Source organism: Lissotriton helveticus, chromosome 9 (assembly GCF_964261635.1).
Source record: "Lissotriton helveticus chromosome 9, aLisHel1.1, whole genome shotgun sequence".
Classification (NCBI taxonomy): Eukaryota; Metazoa; Chordata; class Amphibia; order Caudata; family Salamandridae; genus Lissotriton; species Lissotriton helveticus.
The window spans coordinates 558,630,617-558,648,439 of record NC_136070.1 but is presented as its reverse complement, the minus strand read 5'-3'; the positions used below and the strand labels follow the sequence as shown (position 1 = coordinate 558,648,439).

General features: G+C 43.0%; 1 protein-coding gene across 1 annotated transcript in view; it reads left to right on the top strand.

The window, feature by feature from the left end:
* Positions 1 to 816: 816 nt before the first annotated feature.
* Positions 817 to 17,823, top strand: part of EFEMP2 (EGF-like fibulin extracellular matrix protein 2) — a 131,093-nt gene continuing 114,086 nt past the window's right edge. Inside the window, exons 1-2 of the mRNA XM_078660457.1 lie at positions 817 to 1,007; positions 11,692 to 11,782. Of these exons, the coding sequence (XP_078516583.1) occupies positions 11,696 to 11,782 (87 nt within the window). The 5' untranslated portion in view covers positions 817 to 1,007; positions 11,692 to 11,695. The remainder of the gene's footprint in view (positions 1,008 to 11,691; positions 11,783 to 17,823) is intronic.

The following is a 17,823-nucleotide window of genomic DNA, read 5'->3' as shown; positions in this document are numbered from 1 at the left end:
CCACAGTCAGTAACAGACATAGCAAAAAAAGAGCTAAAAAAGATATGTCTGTCTCACTTAAACCAACTAAGGCTGATGACAGAAATAGGCAAGCCAACAGTACAACACTGCCTCATGATACAAACTGTACCATCTATTCAATCATATCTGCAGCAAGACCTGACTCAATTTGAAAAGTTACTGCTCACCCGTTTCAGGTTCAATCTTTTCCATATCATGGTTTCATTCCCCACTCAGAACAACTGGACACATAACACAACAGCGTGCCCCTGCGACTTCAACTCTCCTCAGTCCACAATCCACGTTCTTTTCTTCTGTACTTTTTATTCACCATTCCGTAAGAAATGGATTTTACCAATTTTAAAAGTAATGAAGGTCAGAAGATGTCGTCCAGCATTCCTGGCACTGCAGTTCTTGGAGAATCCCCTAGTATCAAAATCTGTGGCACACTATCTTAGAATGTGCCTCAAACACCGCATGAACCTATGAGTAATCCGAGAACCTATCTTAACATGGACCCTAGTAAATCTACTGTACAGTATAAGAGTCCTCAATTACAACAATTTATGAACTTCTAACTTTTTCTTTTAATTTTTGGTGTTTTTACTGTGTAAATTTGTACTTTTGTGGCTTTCATACTGAAAACCGAATAAAGATATTTTGAATTTGACTGACGGACTGAGCAGCTGGACATGAAAGGGTGGCTGCTCGCTGGGAGCAAGCTTTAAGTAAAACCAGGTGTGGGGTGGGTTTTTACTGGCAGGCGCGCGGCCCTCCTGGAACCGACCCAGGAATTCATCAGAGTAGAGCGCGAGCGGGAGAGAGAGGAGGGCGCGTGCGTGAGCTTTAGTTCAGTTGTGGCCGCAAGTTCTTCAGAGTCCACCTCAATTCCTCCCCCCTCCAGGCGCGAGCACAGACTCTCGGGGGCCGCGGAAACACGCAGAGGACGCCTTTCCTGGATTTTCCGTATTTTGAAGGGAACGGGCCATAAAAGAAATAAAATAAAGGTAAGGAAATCGCGCCGTTACGCAGTGAACCGAGGCCTTCCGGCGGGTGGGTCTATATGTTTCACTGCTGTTTCTCAACGCAAGTCTGTCACAGGGCATTGCGGGGGGCCAGCCGAGGCCTTCAAGACGCAAGAAGTAAACAAAGCGCTGAAAGAGTTCACTGGGTAGAGCTGCCATTGATTGCAGTATTGTACTTGTATTTTGTACTCTTTTGTAACAAGCACACCTCACTTTTCCTCTTGTAATGTATGGTTTGCTACCTCTTGTATTTTGTTTGCTTTTGATACATGCACAATTGCCACCATTGCCACATGTAACGTAACGTGTGTTCTTGTGTTTTGAGTGTCTGTCATTTATTGCAGTATTATACCTCTACTTGTACTTTGTACGCTTTTGTAACATGCACACGTCACTTGTTCCTCTTGTAACGTATCGTTTGCTACCTCTTGTATTTTGTTTGCTCTTGATACATGCACAATTGTCCCGATTGCCTCATGTAACGTAACGTTTGCTTTTGTAACATGCTCACTTGCAATTTTCTCCTCATGTATCATTACTGTTCCTATTGTGAAGCGCTCCGACACCTTCGGCTAAAGTCCGCGCTATATAAAAACGCACAAAATAAATAAATAGCTGGAATAATGAAAGAGTGAGCAACATAAGGGTCTTCTGTAGCCCACGACACGCAGCGGTGGAGGGAGACAGGATAGAAATGCCCGAGTCAGTCCTGCATTGTGTGCAGTGTGATATAAATGTAAGGGGGTGGGGTGAGATGTTCTTTGCAGTGTGCAGTGAGTCCTCACCGTCCAGGGGTGCCTTGTGAACTGGTGCAGAGAGTTAGACACGCCTGAGGGTATCTATTTGGTGCAGTGGGACTGAAATCCCCGAGGATGGTCCTTATTGGGTGCAGAGAGATTGAAAGGTTTGGGGGGATATGTGTTATTTGTAGTACTACAGTGAGATTCAAATGGCAGGAGAAGTTGTTTATCACTTGGAGGGGTACATTGAGACAGAGGTGTCTAAGGATCCAGTCATGGACCAGGAGCACCGCCTAGGATTAAATGGGATTGGCAGTACTCAAGGTACCAGAGGGGCAGCAGGGCACAGGGGTGCATTGGCAGAACTCTGTGTGGGTTACAGCTAGCGCTTGAGATGGAAATGTAGAAGTACTGGTAGAGAGTACCTGTCTGCTCCTGAAACGCGACAGTACTCTCGCATTAAATGTATTGTAGCAGTGCTGATACACTTCCTTTCAAACTAAAGATGTTCAGATACTCCGTACCGGTCAGTACCTGCCCATTTCGAGCATAAATGAAAGCGCCAGAGCAGCTGAAAGCTCCTGGAAGGCTTATCAGTCCTGGCACGGCGCGGTACATACTGCAGGCAAGGACTGAAGGACATTGCCAGAGCTGTGTATGGCCCAGGGGTTAGATCAGTGGGGACCGCGCCCTATGAGAAGTGAAGTACATTGATACAAGGATGTGCAGATGTAATTTGTAGAATAAAGGACTTCCGCTTTGTGACGGTGGTGCCTGTAGACTAGAATGTGGGCCCCAGTATTGGAACAGGAGAGGGCGCTGCAGGTCAGGGTTGAGGTGCACTCAGTGCCGGATTAAACCCTGTGGAGGCCCATAGGCAGTCAAAATTTCGCCACCCTCCCCTCGCAAATTATCTCCAAATAAGTTTTTAATTTTACCCACCAACAATTTGAACAAACCACTACATTACATTATTACAATATCTTCTCTATAGAGTCTTTCATGGAAAGTTTTCGTTTCTTTGATTTGATTCTCTTTTTTCTATCGTTTGGAAACAATTTAAGAAAACTTGATTGTAATTTTCTTTCAAGATCAAATCAATATAAGTTGGATCCGTTGTCACAGGGCCCGTAAAAGGAGTGGGGGGCATAGGCCGGTGCCTACTTTGCCTATTTGGTAATCCGGAACTGGGCGCATTGGCAGTGCAGTGTAGGGGGTCTGCAATCCTCTCACTATGCGGGGTACGGTAGATCGCGACTGAGGTGCATTGAAGGAGCTATGTTCAAGTCCCAGTATTGAAATAGAAGACGGCGCTACTGGTATATCGGCCGAGCTGTGTATGAGTCACAGTACTGACATGGCATTATGTGAACAAGGCATGATTGAGGTGCATCAACAGAGCTGATAACGTATCCTCAGTACTTGAATGCCACAGAGGCCTGCAACTCCGGACTGAGATGCATTGGCAGAGCCATTAGACCCAAAGAACTAGAGTGCCTTTGGGAGTTATTCGTGGAGCGCCTACAGAGCACCTAGTCATCTATTCCAAATGCCCGTATGGAAGGGAGCGGGACAGATTGCAACATCTGTGGAGAGTACACTGCAGCCAGCGCTTTGAAGTGCTACCAGCATGCTTCCGAGCAGGCTATAAATAGGATGCACAGATGCTTAAGTGCTGCTGTGACACCCCTCTCAAGGAGCCAAGCAGCTGCTTAACTCTCTCTTCCAGGGGCTGGCGGGGCTCCCACGCATCTGCTCTCTGCAGGCTCTTTCAATGCGAACTAAGACAGAGTTAGGCAGTCAGGCATCTACGCATTGTTTATAGGTGTTCCCTGACTAATTATGAAGAAAAGTTAAGAAGAGATGGAATGGAATGCACCTTTAATAATCACCAGTAGTTTACACAGATTCAACATTTTCTATTCATTACCTTTTTGCTAAGTACGTGTCCCGAGGTTGGGAAGGCCAACTTGCCATTGTCACTGTGCAGCGCCCTTTGTACGCACAGAGCACCGAGGAGGCGCTTATTTGGGAGGGAGGGAGGGATTTCACTCCATAAACTGCCTCTAATCAGACTCCTGGGGGGCATATTATCAAGGGGGTTTATCTCCGCTTTTTTGGCTTTAAAAGCCAAGAAAGCGGAGATAAAATTATCTCCCTATTACCTAGCTGTCGCTAACACCAGTTAGCGACAGCTAGTAGGAGATAGCGACCATCTTGGGCCCCGCTTTGCATGTCAGTGATATTTATCACTAATGACATGCAAAGTGGGCGTGCCAAGATGTTAGCGACTGGAAACAGTCGCTAACATCGCTATCTCCTATTACCAACCTCTGGAGATATTCGCGCTAAGCGCGAATATCTCCAAAAGCTAACACCTGCCCTGAGCAGTTCTTAGCCATGTTATCCAATGGGAGGTGGATAACATGGCTAAGAGCATTAGCTCAGTAATGCATGAATATCGCGGACTTCTCAGCGATATTCATGCATTGCGGCCGATTTTTATCGCATTTGCGATAAACCTTGGTAATACCAAGGTTTATTTGCGATAAAAATCGCCGCAGCGGTAAATTTTTGTTTCTAACCAAGCAATAGCGATAATTATCGCTATTGCTTGGTAATATGCCCCCTGGTTCTCTTGAAAGTGGTGCGGGTCCTGAATATTGAGTAGGGAATATCGTTATATGTTAATATCATAGCCAAAATATAGCGGACATGAAAATCGAGAAATCAGTATGCATAGATGTTCTATAACTCCACATACATGTACCTTGATTATATATACATATCTCCAAGGAGGTAAGAATAGTAAAGCTATACTTCCATATATGCTTTTACCTTCCAATATGTTTGTCCTCAATGTTTTGGCTTTGATTTTATGGTATTACGATATTCCCTACTCCATATTTCAAACTAAAAAGATATATATATATATATATATATATATATATATATATATATATATATATCTGAACAGGTGTTGAGTTTATCAGGTGTAATTATTATGAAGGAGTGCCAATGCTTAATTTGACCCAGTGGTTTCTGGTACTCCGCACTGTACACAATTGTCAACACCAGCACTTATGACAGCTGCCACATGGTGGCGCTGTTTGTGTAATATAGAGATAAGCACAACAATAGTTGTTTATTCATCAATTAGACATTAAACCAACGAATACCTGCATCCTAAGCCATTCTTATAACTTTGGGGGACTCAAACTGACTAAATTATCACACTTGTAGCAGTGTGATGGCTAGTAGTTGTGTATGTACTGTCATTGGCAGCGTTGGCAGTGGCAGTGGGTGATGCAAGCTGGAGTGGCCTCCTCAAGAAGGCCCTGGCACTTATTATTCCTCAAATTGAGCCCTAGGTGAAATTATATTTAATACAGCCGGGGCGATTCCACCGACACCCAGTGATGCAAGGGGCCCTCAGTAAAATGGCTCAGATTGCTCTGTAGTAGCACATTTCAAGTGGTGTTATGCAGGTCATCCATCCTGCAGCTCCTCTGAAAAGAGTCATCTGTCTTCTCTAGGCTTCAAAGGTCCCTCTGGCTACATCGCCTTTGTGGCGGGATACAGGACAGACACTTCAAATGTGGGACAATCCTGCAGAAATTGGGATGGTTGGCCACCTTAACCAAGATGTGGGTCCTTAGCACGTGGTGACATAGAGATTATAGGTGTACCTCATCAATGAGGCCGAGCAAAGCAAATGCACATCTGTTGTTGCTCATCTTCCCATTTAGAGGGGACAGCGCCTGGCAGTTAAGGCTGTACTGTCCCTTCGGTAGGGAACAAAGCAGCGGCGGCTCCTGCGCAATGATGGAGTAGTGGCGCCCCACTGGATCAGAGCCAGCAGATGAAAAATAAAATAATATTTTACTATCATTTCATTTTTCAGCTGCTAGCTCTGAGCCAGCGTGTGCAGGGAGGGGCGGTGCCGGGCCCTTAATGCAAGGTAACACAAATCACTATTTGCATTACTTTAAAACTACTTACCTGTAAAGAAAAAAGTCAATATCTGTCAATTATCTGTGCTAATCAGCTCCCTCTTCTTGATTAAATTTTGATCCTGTATGAGTCGTGAGGTCTTCCGGTAGTTTATGTTTAAAACGGTGTTACAACCGGAGCATAAATGGCGCACGCCAGGGATTTTGCCTGCACACTTTTCATCACCATACAGGCAAATAGAGCCAAAAAAGCTACGTTTGTGCAAAGGGGGAAATTGATATTTACCAAGAGCTCAATTTCCCGCCGATATACTGCAGATAGTGTAATCAAGGCATTTGTATTACTATGTATAATTGCATTAATCTACATAAAAGGTGACATCCCGAAAAATGCTGCTAAATTAGGTCATGTATGATGCCTGCTGAGCCGTATACAAAACAGGTCGGTTCTGAAAAAAGTGAAGGTGTGACTGCTTTAAACACAGCAGGGTAGCAGCTGACCCAGGCTAATGTGATAAGGGACACAGGACTGTACTGTGACAATAGCGGAACCGTTTTCTTCTACCACCTTTCACCTCGAGGTCTGCAGTTCATCCGCCAAGGCTTATTACCCCGAGCCCTTACTCCATGGCGACCCTGCACCACTGGGGCCTGTGAGCCAGCAGTGGAAAGCTGTAAGATGTTTTTCTTTCTGGGGTCCCTTCCACCTTTTTCAGTAGCCACCTAGGCCTGCTCTATTCTAGACTGGTGCGTATGGCAGCGCGCCCCCTCTGAGTGGTGGACAAGACAGACCACCATGCCACTCACATGTTGCCTGCTCTCGTTGCCATGTTTCTCCTTAAAAAGTTGCGGGTCACTGACCTTAAAATAGTACCCAGGGTTAGAAAACAAATATAAGAATATGTTTGAGGGTAATGACAGTCCCACTTGGATGAAAGAGGGCTTGGGGAAGATCCCTACCGCCCACAGCCAACTATGAGCTAACCGTGAATTTTCTGCCCGTTTCCCAACCATCTAGCACATCAAAGACCCAAAGAATACCCACCCAACCAAGAACTTCATCCCATAAATGTTAGGAGTTGCTTGCTCACGTGGTTTCCCAACACACATAAACAGCACTGTAGTATTGGTCCAAGCAGGCTCTCAGATAAGTGTGAGCACTTTATACCTCACAATCACTAAGACCCTGATTACAAGTGCAGGGATAAATTCTGATTTCTGTGCAAACGCGTATTTGCACAGGGAACAGAATTACAAATTGTGTGGTAATCTTCATACCTTCACAGTTTTCTCCTGATATTTTCCGGCAGGTCAAAGCCATTGAAGTATATCGGGGAAAAGGCCCATAAAAATGACAAAACCTGCAGAATTAGGTATATTACATACTGTTTCCTCATGTTATGCCTCATTTTCAAGAAAATTGCATGAACTATTTCGATTGCCTGCCACAGCTGTGAACACAGACACTCGAGTAAATAACTCAAGACAGTGCTTAAATTGAGCTGGTGGTTTCTGGTGCTCCTCACCAGCAATTCATTTTCAGCACCTGTTCTAATGACAGTCCACCACATGGTGGCGCCATCTATATAATTTTGAGATGAGCACAACAACACTGTTTAATATGTCAATATACATTTAAAAAAAATAATAATACCTTCCACTTAAGCCTCTATTCGAAAATTTAAGTCAAACGTTAAAAACTGCACAACACATAATACATAATGGGGGATGGGAGCACACTGCTTCACCTCCCAGCACAGTTCGCCCTTAACACCGTGGTAAATGCAGTTCAGTTTAAATGCATACTTGAATTTTTGTTGAAGTGTTTCACCAAAGTTGGTGCAGGTTAGTGCTGTTAATCTCTAGACACATGTGTTTCTGGATATTATCCTTCATCAGTAGAGATAAGAACGAAATTCATCTGGGGTTAATGAGAAAGCTGCCTCAATCCTCTCAGGTCTCTGTACCTCTCCCTGGCACACAGGTACATCTCCAAGAGCTCGTGAGCTCAGTGGCTCAAGGGAACCTTTTTAAACAGAAACACATGTCTAGAGATTAACAGCAGTAAACCGCACCAACTTTGGTGAAACACTTCAGCAAAATTTCAAGTAAGCATTTAAATTGAACCGCATTTACCAGGATGCTATGGGAGAACTGTGCTGGGAGGTGAAGCAGTGTGCTCCCATCCCGTTTCCATTAAGGTTTTCACTTGCCTTCGTTTTTGCTATCTGGTGCCTTGAAGCTGTGTTTTCTTGGCATTTATGGGTTTAAAATAAATGAAACCACATTAAACTAAATGTACTATTTGTGTCCACTAAACAATAACTAACCTCAGCACCATCCTTATAATGAAAAACGCATTAGCACAACAATTCAGTTACAGAGGGGCGCGAGAGGTGCCGCAGCCACCCGTAAATAACCTTGCAGAAGGTCGCAAGGAGAATAAGCAAGAAAGACTCCTTAAAATATAGTTTATATATTGTTGCATTTGCTATACGTTCAAAGACAGAGCTCAAATGGCAGACAAGGTCTTCTGACAATGCTTATTCTTATATGTGTAGGTTACATTTTCCTTTCTCTAACTTGTGACAGAAATCTGAAAAAATATATCAGAAGCAAGGGAAGTATATAGTATGAAACATGTTTGTGTATAATTCTTAAGTGTGATCGAAACAAAGATTTCAACAGGATTAAAACAAACAAGACACTTTACACAAATGGTAATTGTTACCCGAAGCACGATTTCCACACATTATTGTGTGCACACCATAAATGTTTAGCAGTAAAACTGCATGAGTGGTTCATGAGGCCACTTCAATGAAAGATGTGCTCTTTTTAAATGCAATTTCTTACCACACCATACCGTAGTTATATATTTGTGACAATATGCTCCAAGATTCACCATTGGGCATACACCTCTACCGCTCTCCTGCTGAATGTGCCTTGCTCATGTGCTGCACTTGATCTTTGGGTAACACTTTTCCTCTAACTTCAGTAATCTAGCATTAATGGCAGCACCCACACTTTGAGCATTTTTACAGAAATGTTCAATAAGTTAAGCAGCATATACAAACAAATGATGTCATGATCACTATCTGAATCTATAAACTGCTGAGAGGAGGAACACAATCATCCTACCAACGCTGAGTTCCTTAGTTACAATTCACTAATATTTAATGTTAACGAGTTTAGTGTTCGTGAGCAACGAAAACGACACAGAAACAAAAGCAAAAGGCAAATAACAGAAAGTGTACCTGCTAACCTGCAAAAAAGGGGGACCGTGTCTAGGTCCTTGGAAGGTGTGCTGACTCCAGAAAGGGAGGTCTTTTTCCTGGGTGTAGGAAAGTTATCTTACTGCCTGTAGTCCCTAGAGGGGCGGGGTCAGTAGCTTAACACACAGCGGAAAAAACCTTGCTGAAGAATGGAACATTCTGCTGTCTGACCCACGGAAGCAGTTTTAATCCCAAAAGCATAAAGAGTTTTTCTTAAACCATACCACACCTTACTTCAGCTAACAAGCCAAACAATAGAATGAATTAGTGTAAAAAGGCAACAACAAATAAGGTTGGGCAGTGAAGGAGCATGCTTGCCAAGAAGAGTCAGCACTCATTTCACTTGCACTAGCCCAGTATACTTCTAGGGCTTCCCACCTCCAGCCTGCATGGAGAATGGGGAAAGTGTGAATGACTTGTTTAGGCTTCCAGAGAGGGCCGACCAAACAATCATTGCACACTTAGGTGTGGGCAAACCATTCCTCCCCTGCTCCAAGAATAGAGCAGCTCCACCCACCCGCAAAGCAGCAAGACACGAAGCATAAAATGATAATAACTCTAAGTTATTATGATTGTATGTATTGGCACTGCTTAAAAGCAGTGAGACGACGCGCCTCCGCCATAGCGGAGGAGCCGCCACTGCCTACACATTCCTCTCAGTGAGTTGAGCACCTGTTCCAGATATTTGTCTGCAATCTACATTGTCACTCGTGCTTGATATGTATATGTTCTTTAACCTACTTGTCACTCATACCTTAACTGTATAGTTTTGTAAGCGATTAATGCTTCTGCTAGTCTGCCCTACTGGATCAGTTCTGCACTGAATAGATGACTGCAGTATCTGCTGCTCTGGATGTATCCTCATCTGAAGGACAGAAGCATAAACTGTTTTTACCCAAGATGTGTCTGGTCTATGACGGAGAGTTTCTTCCACTGCTGTTGCCAATATTATGCAAAAAAACAAAGTATATAATTAATGCACTTGCATAACATGTCCTAAGCACCAAGGACTATTTCACAATATTTGATGTGGGATACCACGAACTTTAATCCTGAGGATGGTGCTTGGCCCCTAGGGCCTATGTTTAAGCATGAAAACATGGAGAAAGAAAAGAGAAGTCGTGTTCATTACTTGATCCTTCAGTTTTGAAACTTGTACTAGGGAGACATCAGTAAAAACATTTGTAGCTCACCCACAACATTTTTTAACATAGGTCCAAGTTTAACAAAGGGAGGACATAAATGTCGATTTCAGAGATAACATCTTCCAAACTAGGGAAAACATGTAAAACGAGTGAACAGTATTACTCTCGGTTGCTTTCTGGTGCTAGATGTTTAACTCATTAATGAAGCATAACACACTAGGTAAGCGAGGGTTCATCCTCCTAAATGACTACATGAATGTATGGTAATTCCATAGGAGGTTTGGCTGTTTCTTCCAGGACTTCTTGCATGTCAATTGTCAGATTTTTAAATTGCAAAATAAAATTTCGTCCGTTTCTTTTTGCTACTTTTTTTGTAGCCAATCAAAGGTTAAACATCCAAGTGGGTGAGAGGACAGATACAACCTTTCAACTGCAGATGCAAGCATGTCATTAACATTTCTGAGATAAACAAACGGGCAGTTAAAAGGGCAGACATAAACAATTGGAGTATCAGAAACTAAAGTGTCTGAAGAGACGTGGAAAAAATTGTGTGCAAGCACCCCCTTCCTGAGCCTGTCCTTAGCCTAGAGGATTGGTTTTATTAGGTGGAGCGCCTGAAACTGGCGCTGCTTTTAGCAAGTGCAGCTCATGTTACATGTGCTGTCATGCGAGGGCCACCAGAAGTCCCCAGAGACACTTTGCTAGACCCACAACTGTGTTTGTCATTGAGGCTGACTAGTCCCAGCTCACACCTCAAGTAGCTCTTATATATGTGACCAATATCTGCTCCCACAAGTCCTTTGATAGTAAAACCCAAATCTGGCACTCATTATGCCAGAGCTGCAGTAGGAGATCTTCGTGGTGGTCCCAAGTGCTCGAGTAAGCAATGAAGAGCACAGCTCTCCATGGGTGAGGTCAACTGTGAAAGAATTGCGTGGGAATCAGTAGTGCAGCCGGATTGAAATCTGTGTAGAAACACAGGTACTAACCAGCATGGGGCGCAACCAGTCTAGAAAGATGTCCACTGCCAGCTCTATACCTGTGCCTAGATGACTGCACATCCTTGACTCTGTGAATTTGCACAATTTTTGTTTGTGAACTTTTGTGACATGTCATAAACATTACAAAGTATGCATACATCCTAAAATGCGGTATACCAGCATCTTGCATGACTTTCTGAGGGCATACCTCACATAAAAAAGTTAGCAAGACATTTTTCTCTGTGAATATTATTATATATATATAATATAAGTGAATATTGTACTAAAATCATGTCATATAATTTTTTGCAAAATGCTATGAATTTTACCAGAATACGAATTGCGTGAATTTCACAAATGTTGTGGTTACATTTAAAATTTCGTCTGGACCTACCCTTGACCTTCTATGCAACCGACTCGAAGTACCATGCTCCCAAAACATAAACAGTGAAAACTTAGACACAGACGTGCCGCCCTAAACCAGGCCTTGGAATCTCTTCATGAAATCACAAGGTCTATCAGGGACTCGGCAGGCATAATTGCTTCTCATATCTATCCCCCTCATATTTTTTACAGGAAGATGGAAATCACGCCACGGCTTGTGCTGCTCTCACTGCTGCTGGGCACTGCCCTTTCACAGGAGGCCGAGGAACCTGACAGCTACACGGTAAGAATGTAGCCAAGTGCCCGCCAACAAACCAGGTGTCGGTGTACGAAGGGCGGTGGCCCCACAACAGGGTCACATATTTATAGTTGTTATATGCAGTGACGAGCTTTTGTGGGGTGTGCCTCCTACAACATGACACTGCCAGACACTTAGCTTGTAGTACTGGCATCCTCTTCCTGATCTGGATACTTTAGAAGAATCTAACATTACAACAATAGGGGCGCTACCTTTCTTAGAAATATTTACCGCCCACTGGGTCATGTTTTGTCATTCTGAAACGAAAAGAAGCTGCTACTTTAAAAATAGAGTATGTGAAATCATCCGTTTTCATTTTAACAGGGCAATTCTGTCTCTGTGAGCTTGAACAATCGCCGAGGAACAATTAACATCTAAATTACTTTTGAAGTCATTTCTTCTTGCTACTTGTTGATTTGAGTTTTTGCTTCAAAGGAGGAACACACTTGATTTTAACAAATTTTCCCAGCGTTTTTTACTAGCTTCAACATTAAAAAAACAGCAATGCTGATAAAATACTGTTCACTTAGCAACACTATAATTCTTACACTTAAATGATTTTATTAAAACAGAATGGCAGCGTTTAGATTATTATGCTTGCAGCTGTTCAAACGTCTTGCAACATCCCATACGTGAAAAAACAAGCAAACTAATTCAACACATTAGGAAACAGTTAGAAAATTGTGACCTGTCAATTTAAGATTTCGTTAAAAATACAAAAGTATGAAAGAACTAATGAGGGGTTCAATGCAGAACCTTAATGCTGTTGTTTACAATTGTCTCCTATACAAATGAATTGTTCTTAATGAATGGTTTTATGTTCCACGCTGTACAGTTTTTAATATGCTTTTATTGTATGCATTTGAATTGCTTCTTTTATGGCATTTATGCCGAAATAAAGACTCTTTGAATTGAATTGAATTGAAAGAACTCCACTTGTACCCACCTATAATCATTAGCCCCTAAATTCCACAGACTAGAGTCAATGGCAACATGTCAGAAGAGGTAAGTCTGTAACAAACAAACGCTTCCATATTTCGGTACTAGCAGTCTACACCCCACAACTAGACAACAGAAGGTGCTACATTCTATTAGTGAACACATTCTTTAAAAAGCCCTTTCAATTGATGCGTAAAATAGTAACATCGGAAGGCCAAATCCCTCCGCCACAGCCGACTAGAACATGCACTCCCCTGCTTTAGGAGATTTAGTTAACACTAGCACAGCAAGTGCAAAACTATGCTTGCATCTTCCAGTTCTTTGCCAGAAAATCCATTGCTAGCTATAACATAAGGAAGAGACAGAACTCGTCTGGGTCGGTGATCTTTAACTAGGAAGGAAACAACATTGAACCTTTAAGTCCATTCACACAGAGGTCCTCAATACACTAAACTCCTTTTGCAGGTGTGAAGGCTAGCCAATTGCCTAGCCAATTGCCTAACGGTTGTCTAATGCTCCTAAAAATGATATCTCAGTCTGCAGTTAATAAAGTGGCACAGAAGTGGCTATGGTTGACCTTCACAACGCGTGCATGGAACCAAGGTCTGATGACGTCTGCCAGACCAGTGAATTAAGATGTTGAGATTATCTTGGATTTTTGGAATAAGTTTCCATTGTTTCCTTTTTTCATTCACAAAAGCATCTTAGGGAGGCCAAGGATGCAAATGTAATTTAGCCAAGAAAACTTTTCAAAGTCTTTATTTTGGCTTTGAGTTCAGTTGCCAGGCAATTGTGAGTCGCCATTAGCTGGGTAGTTATGTTTAGATTGCTTTTAGAGTAGACTTCAGTTCAGAGAACAATGTGGAATATTCCCTTCTCCAGAAGTTCCACTGTTAGTTGACGCAATTTTATTCCAACCATCAAAAACTAGTTTGTCGAGCTGCAGTACATTATAACTATCTACCATTTCCATCATTAGACCTCAGCACTTTGCTGAGCTACGACATTTACCTAACAATGTGATTTGCCTTCCTTATCCATTACAATTAGGACACTATACAATGGCAAACCAGGTCTGGCTTTCATGTAGTAAAGCATGCAAAAAAAGACAAGCACAAATTCTGTAGTAGTGGTAATGGTGAAGATTATGGTAATAGTGATGTTGGGGATATAGTGGTAATAAGGATGTTTAGTAGAACAGTGGTGGTAACAGGTGGGGTGGTTAGTTGTTATGGCGGCAGCACTGGTAGTAATGGTGGAGGTAGTGATGGCTGTAGTAAAGGTAGTGGGGCAATGGCATTAGAGTCCGGACAAAAATATTTTTGAAAACCTACTGCAGTGATAAAAATAGAAAAAAATGATTTATTTTTGTATAAAATGCTTGTATGAGATAAAGAAATGAATTTGTGATGAATATGTGTAATATTCAGGTGGAAAAAGGTTCCTGATACCCTGCAATGTAATCCCTCTATGGGAAGCAAAATGTTACACCAAGCAGCCAATAACATGAGGCGATGGGTTAATACTTCTTTGGGTGGAGTCAAAGCCCACGCTAAAATAACTTTAAAGAACTGGTAAGACTATGTCTTGCAGGTATCTGTGCTGTAAAGCCAGACGTAAAAATCCTGGTGCAGTGTAGATGTCTCAGCCGAGCTCACTCATATATGGGTCCCAGAGGTAAGGAATCTCATTGTCGAGCCAGGAGTGCTAGTAGAAAGCTCCACCTCACTTCACTGATTCCTGGTTAAATCAGTCCTTTCCTCTGCTCCTTGCAAGAGCTTGGACAGCCCTCTCTGCCAACAGCACCAGTCAGTGCAGTTGGCACAACCACACTGACCAGAGGGTACTATCAAGTCAGTAATACAGCCCCCATCATCTCTGGAGACCTACCAATAACCAGCGGCTCCATTGAATGCCCTGCCATGCATCCACTTATCAGGCAGGACAGGCACATCTCCTCATGGAGAGGGTATAGGTTTACACATGCTTAAAGTATCACAGACTTCTGAGAGAGGAAGGTCACAAATTCACCGACTAACTCTCAGACTCGACACCCTGGGAACATGGTAGAACTATCCAAGAGAAAAAGAATTAACCTTTTTTTAAATCCAGGTAACTCTGAAGTTAGATTAACTGTCTTGAGCACCCTATGCCATGTTTTCAATCATTATTAATGGGCCCTATTCTGCAGATGGTGGCTTGTTTCTGCAAAAACGATGGTAGCACCAATTTCTTTTTTAAGAATTCTCATGTGTGATGTAACTAGTGGAGAGCAACAGTTTTCCACCAGCCCATAGTTTGATGACTTCTGCAACAGACCCCAGTTCTATACATACCAATGCTACACATATTCAATTAGGGCACTTTACATACACTCTCATGTCTTCACTCACCTGTGATAGTTTCTATTTGCGCATGAACACCATAGTTCCTTGATGAGCTCTCTCTACCTTGTCTGTGAGCAGATAATGCAATACCTGCTGCACCACCCACTGCTATGTTCTTACCAGTTAACAGCATCTCAAACAGTGGAGCAATATCCTGCCTCCTACATATTTTTCTTACATATACTCCCACTGGCATATGGGGATCCCCATAAATTTTGGCTACCCATCATACTATAAATCTCGGAATTGTGGACTGAGATGTATTCACTCTCTCTTGGGGGCTAACATTTTTCTAGATTATGAACCCTCATGGATGTAATGACAGCCATGATGGCTGGGATTTCCATTAATTTTTTTTACTTGTAGTGCTCCTATAAATGCCACGTCCAGCCCATATCTCATGGCCCTTCTAGTATCCACTGGTCTCTAACCATCAGATTGTATGACTGAGTGCGATTCCCATATGCCCACTACCACTTCGCCACTGAATGACTGTACTGAGAACAATATACGCTACAAGTCTGGCTTATACCATTCATAGCTGACATTCCAAAAATTCCATGATTGAACTGCAACCGAGAGAGTCAGTCACCTCTAGAGCACTAAAGTTCTTCTAAAGGAACCGGAGCATCTTTTCTGCTCCCTCTGGCGCTGGCTCTGCCAAATAGGGTCCCCTTAAGCAGGCTAGAGCATGGCCTGTTTATGGTATTTTTCACACCTGGTGCATTCCTCACCTTTGAGGCAATGTTGAATCATAAACATCTCCGTCATAACATCTTTAACGACCAAAGACTAAAATTTACAGTTGTTCTCCTATTTTATGACCTTATCAGCAGCCATTTTATACGTACTTCTTAAAGTTATTTTCCTGGGAATTCAAAACCAGTACAAAGGCACACAGCTCTAAGAAACAGACTTTTTTCCCATACATTCGTTACATGCATCACTCACAGGAGCATGAAACTACACACCTTCGCTGTGTTAAAAGGTTTTGAAAACATTAGCACGCACTCAAGTCCCTATTAAAGAGTTAGTCCTGTGTATGTATGTATTCACGTTGAGAAAATCGGGAAATTCTGATGGCTAGATTGAATTGAAGGTCTATTGAAAGCAGCTAACATCAAAATAAATAAAGTATTCATCTACTCACGCTGAGAGAGACCCACAGGCAGAATTACTGTCTTGGGTATCTTGAGATACAAGGGAAGAGAAACCCATTATTTTATATGCAAACCTCATTCAGATAAGTAGCGGCATGCTTCATCATCGGGTTCATCCTGGCTGCTAAAAACCAGGACCGTATTCCAAGGAACTCTTTGGAAGAAAGAAAAGGAAAAATATATATATATATATATATATATATATATATATATATATATATATATATATATAATAATTTTTTGGGGTGGCTGGAGGTTAATATTAAAACTTTAAAATGACTCATCCACGCCCAGGAATTTATTTGTGGGGTGAATGGGCACAATACAAATAATTATCTTAATCATTATAGAGAGTGGCAATCAATGAGTGCAATGTTCATATAACCCTCAGTTTTTAGGTCTCGCCTGCGTTGCAGCGCATGCGCTGCTTTGCCTTGGCACGATCTATTGTCCTTGGTTTTGTGTCCGGCTTCTCTGGAAGCGAGGTTTGTGTCCGCCCTGTCTCCATTAGGCCCCGCCCACCCTGACTGGAGATTTAGCTCGCACACGCTCACGCACGGTGTCTCGTCCAGACACTCTGGCTTCTTTGGAAGCGGGTTTCACACGGCATTTATTCCACTATTTACATGACGAATATGTTGATGGCTTGGCTGGGCTTGACTCGTGATCAGGCTCTTAGAGCCAAACTAGAATGCTGGTCTGTGTCTGGTTCTACGCTCCCTCTCTGTTTACTCTATTCAAAGCACTGAGCTCAAAAGTCTCTGATGTGGCACGAGTTACAGATCACTTGCGAGAGTGTCCATTGCTCTCGCATTACAGGCCTTTGTTTTAATCGGGGGAAGGGGGAGGCAATAGGCCAGGCACTTGGGGGTGGGGGAGCTGCGGGGGCGTGTAAGCCATGCTCTGCTCCATAGGCTCTGAAAGTACCACACAATGGTACGGGCACGCTCTCACCACCATCTGAGCGGAATAGAATAGAGGCACAAGTTCTGTGCATCCGGCTGCGTGCCTCTTGGTGCTTTAATAGTGCCGAGTTAGACATCACTGCCAGCCACACTTCTACCACTGTCCACATTGGCATGAATGGTCCAGCCTTCGCTTTAGCCCACCCCACTTGCCCAATAGAGGGGTAAGAGGTGTTGCACTATCATCAGAGGGTTCAAAGGACGGTCCTGATCTGTCCCACTGCCTCTGGGACTGTGTTCCTACATTGTCTGCCCCCCACCTCACATCCATGTCCCTCAACCAATCCATAAGCCCCTGAATCAAATTACTACACAACCTATGGCATTTCTGTGAACAGTGTGTAACACAAAATAATTATCCCCCTGCAAAACATTGCATATGTTGTAATGTCCCAACCATAAGCACAGCTCCCCTTTTTACCCTGCCAGAAAGGAGCTCTGGCCTCCTTCCTCTGCCCTTACGTCTCCTCCCACTGCCTGAGGGTCCTAATTCTTGGGTGGGGGGGTCTCTAAGGGCTGCTTTTAGTGTCTTTTCTCTCCTCCCGTTACCCAAGGGTCTTCTTTATGAATCAAGG